This window comes from Oncorhynchus mykiss, chromosome 13 (assembly GCF_013265735.2).
Source record: "Oncorhynchus mykiss isolate Arlee chromosome 13, USDA_OmykA_1.1, whole genome shotgun sequence".
Classification (NCBI taxonomy): Eukaryota; Metazoa; Chordata; class Actinopteri; order Salmoniformes; family Salmonidae; genus Oncorhynchus; species Oncorhynchus mykiss.
In genome coordinates this window covers 15313480-15322959 of record NC_048577.1, presented here as the reverse complement: position 1 = coordinate 15322959, position 9480 = coordinate 15313480, and the positions used below count along the sequence as shown (strand labels likewise).

At 45.6% G+C, this 9480-nt stretch overlaps 1 protein-coding gene across 2 annotated transcripts in view; it reads right to left on the bottom strand.

Annotated features, from left to right (window-relative positions):
• Positions 1 to 464: 464 nt before the first annotated feature.
• The window catches only part of LOC110487292 (girdin), a 31006-nt gene continuing 21990 nt past the window's right edge, over positions 465 to 9480 (bottom strand). The window contains exons 22-29 of one of the 2 annotated variants that reach the window (XM_036940399.1): positions 8186 to 8329; positions 7756 to 7942; positions 6883 to 7028; positions 5880 to 5972; positions 5473 to 5705; positions 3481 to 3726; positions 3122 to 3187; positions 465 to 2682 (exon numbers count right to left, since the gene is read on the bottom strand). In XM_036940399.1, coding sequence (XP_036796294.1) covers positions 1502 to 2682; positions 3122 to 3187; positions 3481 to 3726; positions 5473 to 5705; positions 5880 to 5972; positions 6883 to 7028; positions 7756 to 7942; positions 8186 to 8329 — 2296 coding nt within the window. In that variant the 3' untranslated portion in view covers positions 465 to 1501. The remainder of the gene's footprint in view (positions 2683 to 3121; positions 3188 to 3480; positions 3727 to 5472; positions 5706 to 5879; positions 5973 to 6882; positions 7029 to 7755; positions 7943 to 8185; positions 8330 to 9480) is intronic. The other variant, XM_036940400.1, reaches the window with a different exon arrangement.

Sequence of the window (9480 nt, the reverse complement as noted above, 5' to 3'; positions counted from 1 at the left end):
GCATGCTGACTGCGGAAATGTTCACCAGAGCCATTACTAGAGAAGTCAATGTTAATTTCTTTACCATAAACTTTCCAATGTCGTTTTAGCGAATTTGGCAGACCACACCAGGGGCTGAGGAGTATTTCTGTCTGTAATAAAGCCCGTTTGTAGGGAAAAACTCATTCTGATTAGCTGGGCCTAGCTCCCCAGTGGGTGGGTCTGGCTGCCAGGTGGGTGGGCCTATGCCATCCAAGGCCCTCCCATGGCAGCACCCCTGCCCAGGACCTAATTAATTTATTTCAATTGTTTGATTTCCTTATGTGAACTGCACCTCAGTCAAATCTTTCAAATTGTTGCATGTTGCGTTTATATTTTTGTCTGCACATTTTCTTGAGAATGACATGCGTTCTCACTCATTACTTCTAGAATCAGAAATGAAAACCGACTCAACGTAATATATTAAAGGAATGAAAAGTGCTTTATTCAACGGTGGCTCCTGAAGTCCCTGCACACATTTACATTTACAAGGTTCCATCTTCACTGAGGACAATCTCAGTATCGGATTTTAGCAGAGACAATGAAGCAGAGACAATGAAAAGCAAACAAATAAACAAACTGAACAAACCAAACAAAAACTCAGTCCCCACATGATATGTGACATGACACATGACCCGAAGAACCATATTGGTGCGTTTTTCCTAATCAGATGATTACTGATTGTGTTTGTTATTATAAGTTCACTGTAATGTCCAACGTTCTGAACTAACATGGTAATGTAATGTACATGTTGTCTACTAGTCTGTATGTAATATCAACACTCTGGACAGAGAGCTATGGTTTTTCAGTTGAAGGATTTATGTTTATAACTAGATCTACTGTATGGGACAACAAAAAGTACATATGAATAGGGAGTTGAAGCATTTGTAGAGTGACACGGCCTATTAACACAAATTAAAACACAAATATCAACACAGACTTATATAAATACTAATAAAAACATAATACTGAAAACTTTTGTCAAACAACAAAGGAAGATTGTCAATGTGCTTTTTTGAAAACAACAACTTATTCCCTAAAAGTACATTCTATTTATATCTTCATTTGGACTAAATATAAAAAATCTGTACATTAGAGAAACAAGTGTAGTATGTGAATGTGTCTTTGTATGTTTTCAGTTCATCTTATCATTATATACAGTCTATAATCTCAGCCCAGAAACAGAGATCTTATAATACTGTATAACACAGAGTTATAATGACTTGTGAAAAGTGCCTAAAACCAAAACATCACTACTTCAAAAGCACCTATAAGAAGAAGAACAGTTATTGCATCAACACAATAGGAAATAATTATGTTTGCATCTCTTTTAAACAATGTTGGTACTACATTGGTAATGATTAGTTCTACGTTGGTAATGGTTGGTACTATGTTGGTACTGACATCCACAACTCCCTGTTTCTATTGCAGAACTCAATACAGGACCGTATACATGCAACTACAAACTGCTTGTCATCAGCAATCAGCACGGAGTGATTTCCACAGTATTACTCTCACAGTCTTCTTGTCCTCCATTTTGGCTCTGTACATTGTCCATGCGTCCCAGTGCCGTGCCGTTAGTGGACTCCTGACTCAGGGGTGGGAAACTGACGGTACGCTCCAGTTCTGGGTTCAGACAGAGGAAAGTCTGGTTCTTATCGTTATTATTGCTGTTGTTACTAGTAGTGGTGGTGACTACCGACTCGCTAAAGATAGTGTCTGAGAAGACAGAGTCTAGATTGAACGGGGTGCCACCGAAGAGGGATTCCTGGCAGGTGGATTTGGGTCGATCGGTGGCTACCGCTGGGTCTCTGGGGGGTTTGCTCGGTGGTGGTGGTTGATTATCAGTGTCTGGTTCTTCTGTATTGTTCTGCTTGTTCTGAACCTGATTAACCGTGTCCGTCTCCTGATTCGGGCTCCCATCAGATTCCATGATAGGTAAGGGATCTACCTTCGCCATCACCCTAGAGTCACTGTTGACACTGGATCGTCGCGAGGAACCCTCGGCTGTTGAGATGACGCTACTGGCCCGGGGTAGAGAGGCAGGAGACCATGGCCCTCTCAGACGCGCCTCCTTCCCCAACGGGGTGGAGAAACAGTTGAGACACCCAGACACAGAGGAAGATTCACCCTGGACATAGAGCACCGTGGTCGGGGACATGGCTGAGGCTCGGGTGGTGATGGTCTCCGGAGCTTTGTTCAGACCTAATCCAGATCGAGGTAGTACGGCTGTTTTGGGGACATTCCCATCGGAAGGGCGCTGGGGGGCTCTGCTGCCGCTGGCGCACCTCCTGAGGACACTCCTTCTGGGCCAGGGGTCCTGGGTGCTACCCACCTCCCTCCCCCTACAGGGAACTGAACCCTGGGTGTTTGCTATGGCAATAGGTGAGGAGTTCTTTACTCCTACCCTCTCTCTGTGTTTGTTGCTGCTGGTGTGTGTTAAGGAAGTGGATCGCTGCTGTGTGTGTGTGGTCGGCGAGGGGTTCTGCCGTGTATGTCGCGGGGTGGAGGTATCGCTAGGCGGAAGGCAGGAGGAAGAGGAGCGGCGGGATGACGGAGGCGGCTGGACCGGACTACTGCCGTTGGACCAGGGTTCATTGTCTAGGCTGAGGCTGAACTCTCCACTGCTCTGGCTCTGGGCACGGCTCGGCACGCCATTCAGACCTGGGGGAACCGCAGAGAGAACGTCTCTTTAGGTTACACCAATAGCAGGCTACACTCTTGATTACAACTGTCTGGAAAATGTATGCATTTTCACAGTGTATTATAAACATTTTCCATGTCAAATAAACATAGCATAAGTGACAATACAAGCTAGTAAATGCATGTAACATTATTTCTGCCTATAGAGGGCAGTATTATCAAGCTGTTCAGACTAATGCCTACTTTGAGCAAAATAAGAGATTCACTTGAAAAAAGGCCACGGTAACAGATATTGATGTATTCTTCATTTGAACTCCTTATACACCTGCATACATTAGTCTGCATCCCAAATGGCACCCTAACTCTCTTTATAGGGCTCTGGTCAAAAGTAGTGCACTGTCTATTGAACAGGGTGCCATTTGGGAACCCTCAAATAATGAGTTAGCGGGATGTTGCTTACCGCGGTTTTGTAGTTCATCCCCGTCGTCAAAGTCAGCCGCCACAGCACTGTCATTACAATCCTTGTCTGTGCAACACAAAATGGCACGGGACAGAAAATGAGACGACACGGTATGGGGTATCCAGGAGCGAGGGGGTGTTTGCGGTCAAACTGGTCAGGTTAAAAGCAAGAGAAGCATATGGGAAGTGGTAGTGTTCATTCAAGCAAACGGAATTGCAGATGTATGAAGCAACACAATCCCTATAGAGACGTTGTAGCTCAAACCCCTTGGCAAATGTACCCTTGTAGCATGATTCTTAAAACTAGCAGATGAAGATGTCAAATGGAAGGACGTAATATGGATGGTGGAATCACTCTACCTGTCAAACATCGCTCGTTGCCATCAGTGGCAGCGGCAGCAGCCGTGGTGGTGGGATAAAACAAAGGAGTGGTGGTGGGCTGGTGTTGATGATTGATGATGGACAAGATGGAGTCGCTCATGGATGAGGTCATAGACTCCTTCCTGGATCTGTCATTTGTGACCCCTGAACCCTCTAGCTGCTCAGGGTCCTCAGACAGGGTTGAGGGGTACACCAAGTCATTCAGTTTGTCCAGGTCATTCAGGGCTGGGGGTGGAGGTGGAGAGAGATGACTTGAGTTGCCTCTGGTTAATGGGTAAGTCCTATGTTTTCTTTCCCTTCCTGTCTTTCATTCAAAGGAGAGAAGATTCTACACGCTTCACTTGAAAAGTATGACGTTGATCAATAACTACGGTTTAAGCCTCACAACCTCCGCCAGAGTCTTCCTGCCTTCCAGCAATGTGGTCCTGAGAAACTAAAACATTCTGCAGTACCAGTGTTCTGCAATGCAGCATTCCCCTGACCTCTTGGGTAACTCTACAGAACTGCATGGAGAACAGAAGAGTGAAAATATCTATGGTGGCGGATGCTTATGCTAACAGTGAGAAAGAGTGGGTATGGGTATCAAAATTGCAATATATAGCAATATTCTGGCTGAACTCAATCATAGGAAGGATGCCAAGCTGCACACTTTGCAGAACTCTACACGTAATTCCATGAGTATTGTCTCGGAGGATTTCTGCTGCATTCCTTAAAACAATGGTAGACTAAAGAATAAGGTAAAGCATAGTTCACTAGCCTGGGTCCCAGATCTGTTTGTGCTGTCTTGCCAACTTCGTATGGAATTGTCAATCCTAAGAAGTTGGCAAGACGGCACAAACAGATCTGGGACCCAGGCTAATAGTTCGCTAATGATGAGAAAATAGGCAGGTCGCAGCCAAGATGAGGTAGTCACGAGACATCGACCCATCATGTTTCTTACACACGGAACGACGAAAGAGGGACTTGACTTTGTCCTTATCCTTCAGTCTGTTCCTCATAAGGGGAAAGATTTTCAGAGTGGACACTTCACAGTGTGGGACAACAAGGGACAGGGGAGGGAGAAACAGGGGAGGATGAGGGGGGGGGGGGGGGGGGAGAACACGTTAACACACACAAAACAGACATGGGGATAGACAGAAATAGACAAAACACAAGTTTGGCCTTATTGAGGGAAGGATCCACATAAAGAAACATGCAGACACATCCGTAGTGCAACACTAAGTAACAAGTGTTTCTGCATGCACTGTCTGTCATAGAAACCCACTTATACTACACAGCCCTCAAACTACACTCTGGCCCTCCAAGCCAGTTCCACTGCATTTTTTAATTGTTCCCCTCTAATCAGGGACTGATTTAGACCTGGGACACCAGGTGGGTTCAATTAATTACTATGTAGAACAGAAAACCAGCAGGCTCCGGGACCTCGTAGGGTCAGAGGTGAGTTATCCTGCTATACAGGGTAGATACAGACAGAGCGGCCCTACATCTTACCACTTCAGAAGTCAAGTGTGTATGATGATTTCATACCCAGGAGACTCCTATACAATGGCACAGCAACAGATGAGTTTCCAACAGATTATTTTTATTCCTTCTCATAGATCTCTAAAGAGCCTGGGAGGCGGTTCTATCTTGATACAAATAGGAAGAGTCTGTCTTGTAGGGACGTCAAATAAAGATGTAGCAATTGAGTGACTTCTGTCTCCCTGTCGAATCAGTGGTGGCTGGGGGAGGTTCCCTGCAGTAACTGGCTCCGCCCAAATTTTTCTGTCCTATCCCTGCTGGCCGTGGCTGCGGGGTTGGCCGTGGCGGGGGAAGGGGCCTAGCTGTCGCTCTCTCTTCTTGGCCTATAGCTCGTAGCAGGGCGGGTGGGCCTGCGGTGATGGTGGAGGGTGATTGGACAGCCTGTTTCTGACTGGCCTATCAGGGCTCTCAGACGGGACCAATGGGAGGGGATAAGGAGGTCATACTCACTGCTGCTCCTCCGGGGGGAAGTGGTGGACCCACCCGAGCCGTCCGAACCCACGAAGGAGCCGTTGTCCTGGCAACAGGAAGCAGAGGGGGAGGTGGGCGGGAGGGCCTCGAAGGAGCCGGAGCGTGTGGGGGTGAGGGAGCGATGGTGGTCAGAAGAGGAGGCGGGGCCACAACGCTCGCGGCTCCTCGGCTTCATCAGCTTCCTCATCTTCAGGGCGATCCAGTTCCCACGCCTCGGGAAATATAATAGATATGTTAAAATCGCTATAGAATAGAATAAACTTTATTATCCCTGATGGGAAAACTGTCTTAAAAATAAACAGGTAAAACTAACTAATACTGTATCCAAACTAATACATCTTGTCACTGTCAAAGTGAATTGATTTCCTCTCCAAACGGCACTGTACCTCCGTGGGGGTGAGGGGTCATAGAACTTGTACTGGTCCATGATCTTCTCCTCCAACTTCTCCTTCTGTCTCCTCAGCTCATTCAGCTTGTCTCTGAGAGAGAGGAGAGAGAGAAAAACACAGAGAGGTAGCATCAACAGAAGAGGTGTCGCTGCTGCAAAGATGGCTGGTGTGTTTACGTCTCAGAATAAACTCTGACTGAACTGTCTCAACCGTCACACTGTCGCACCCGGCACCTTTAAACACCATCAAACCCCAAGGTCGTATTTATTAGGCAGCAAACGGAAAGAAAATGGACTGAAACAGTGAGGGACTACATGTACTCGTCCAATAAGGAACTCTCATTTCCATTTCCCGTTGCAAAGCGTTTTCCGTTGCATGCCGCAATGAATACGACCCAAGTTAAAAGAATGTGAATGTTATATTTCCATACTTTCCTACATATTACACATAGCTTAGTATGCCCCATATGTCCAGAAGATAAACTCAAAATGGAGGGGAATTTATTCCATATAGGCCAACGTTTACACTAGCAGAGAGAGGATTTTTCTTTAGGTCAGCCAACTTTTTTTCTAAACTGGCACTACAGATGGCAGACGACATCAATAATCCATGCTCTGTCAACCTCAAGAGGCCCAGTGGTTTTGGTGCTCTAAATATGATGGGATGCACTGTGTTTTTGGTGCAACGGTGCTCTATAGCTGAATCAATGCCTTTTGTTTTGTGCTGCTCTGGAATGCCTTGTGTCCTATGTGAAGCCCATTGTTTTAGCATAATGTGAATACATTCCATAAGTCGATCATTATGAGAAGAACTATACTGTGGCTGTAGCTACTATTGTACAAACTCTGCTCTTATATACTGCAGATATACTGTACAGAGTCTGCTGCTTGTGGTGGAACATCTATTTCACTTGGTTCAGTTAACTTCTAATTCAGTCCATTAACCGCAAGGGGTTAAAGCTCTACGACTCGGCCTTCAGCCAGATAGACGGGTCCCTTACATGTGCTGTCTCTGTTCTACGTGGAACAGGTCCTTGCTCTCCATGGTCTGTTCTAGCAGGGTGCGGTTCTGCAGCATCAGGGTCTGGATCTGGTCCAGCAGGTGCCGGTTCTCCTCCTCCAGGTTCCCCTTCAACTGACTCAGCAGCTAGACACAAGAGCACATAGTATATGTCAATTACTTCTTTAATGATAGAATCACTACAACACATCAATCTGGCACTAAAACTGCTTTGAGAGCAGATGCGAATGCGTATATCCTCACATAGCCTCTTCGTATAGTGCTTGGGGAATACAGAATCCAATTACTTTGCCGGCAATGCTGTAACGACCCTGGGTTAATAAGGGTGGAGAATCGACTTTGCCACACGAGCATTCTTCTGTGGCACAGTCGATGGTGCACTGGGCTTCGGGTCAGAAGGTGGAGGGTTCGAGCCGCACTCCCCGACTGTTTCATTACAATACGATCAACAACACCTTCAACTGTACAGCATATTGGATATGTTATCAAGTTTGATTGATTAAAATGGATGCTTTTAGGTAAATATATTTTTAATTATAACTAAAATTAACCTGGATGGTGAAAGTATTATTAGAAACTGGGTGGTTCGAGCCCTGAACTTTGATTGGCTGACAGCTGTGGTATATCAGACCGCATACCACGGGTATTTTACTGGTCTAATTACGTTTGTAACCAGTTTATAATAGCAATAAGGCACCTCGGGGGTTTGTGGTATATGGCCAATATATCACGGCTAAGGGCTGTATCAAGGCACTCCACGTTGCGTCATGCCTTGAAAGAGCCCTTAGCCGTGGGTATATTGGTAATTTACCAAACCCCCTCGAGCCTTATTGCTTAAATATATCCTTCATACCTCACACTGGTTGGTAAGCTTGGTGCTGGTGATGTCTAGCTGTTGGTACTGCTCTCTGAGCTTGCTGAAGTCAGACTCGAGCTTGGTCTGCTCCAGCTTAGTGCTGTTCAGCAGGGTCTTCATGTTCTTATGGTCCGCCTGGAGCTCCTCCTGATCCTTCAACAGCTGACGGTACGTCTGGTTCAGCCTGGGGGCACATAGAAATATACATAGAAGAAACAGTCTGACAAAGTAAGGCGAAAACATATTGATAAGAACAACAGTTAGACAAGCAAAGTTCTCTGAATTCTAGGTAAAAGCTATCGGCCTGTAACTATCTTTATTGTGAGCTTATGTGTGTGGTGAGCTATGCTGTGTGTAGAGGGAGTCTTTGTCATCTTTAGGAGATGCTGTGTGTGTGTGTGTATGTTATGCTATGTGCGCCCCTCACCAGTCCTTCTCATCCCGGAGCTGTCGACACTCTGAGGCGGTGGTCCTGTGCTGCTCCTTCTCCACAGACATCTTGTCCTGCTCCTCTCTCAGAGCCTTCTCCAGACCCTCTAGTTTGGCCTTCTGCTGCAGCAGGAATTTGTACCTACAGCAACACACCATCGTGGTTACTTAGAGAGCTTTCCTCTCGGTTGCTGTTTTCATTGTTGTTGCATGGATGGGAAATGAGTGTCACAGCCATTGATGAGTGTCTTTGATAAAATATGAACGGGTAGAACCTACAGTGCCTTGCGAAAGTATTCGGCCCCCTTGAACTTTGCGACCTTTTGCCACATTTCAGGCTTCAAACATAAAGATATAAAACTGTTTTTTGTGAAGAATCAACAACAAGTGGGACACAATCATGAAGTGGAATGACATTCATTGGATATTTCAAACTTTTTTAACAAATCAAAAACTGAAAAATTGGGCGTGCAAAATTATTCAGCCCCTTTACTTTCAGTGCAGCAAACTCTCTCCAGAAGTTCAGTGAGGATCTCTGAATGATCCAATGTTGACCTAAATGACTAATGATGATAAATACAATCCACCTGTGTGTAATCAAGTCTCCGTATAAATGCACCTGCACTGTGATAGTCTCAGAGGTCCGTTAAAAGCGCAGAGAGCATCATGAAGAACAAGGAACACACCAGGCAGGTCCGAGATACTGTTGTGAAGAAGTTTAAAGTCGGATTTGGATACAAAAAGATTTCCCAAGCTTTAAACATCCCAAGGAGCACTGTGCAACCGATAATATTGAAATGGAAGGAGTATCAGACCACTGCAAATCTACCAAGACCTGGCTGTCCCTCTAAACTTTCAGCTCATACAAGGAGAAGACTGATCAGAGATGCAGCCAAGAGGCCCATGATCACTCTGGATGAACTGCAGAGATCTACAGCTGAGGTGGGAGACTCTGTCCATAGGACAACAATCAGTCGTATATTGCACAAATCTGGCCTTTATGGAAGAGTGGCAAGAAGAAAGCCATTTCTTAAAGATATCCATAAAAAGTGTCGTTTAAAGTTTGCCACAAGCCACCTGGGAGACACACCAAACATGTGGAAGAAGGTGCTCTGGTCAGATGAAACCAAAATTGAACTTTTTGGCAACAATGCAAAACGTTATGTTTGGCGTAAAAGCAACACAGCTGAACACACCATCCCCACTGTCAAACATGGTGGAGGCAGCATCATGGTTTGGGCCTGCTTTTCTTCAGCAGGGACAGGGAAGATGGTTAAAATTGATGGGAAGATG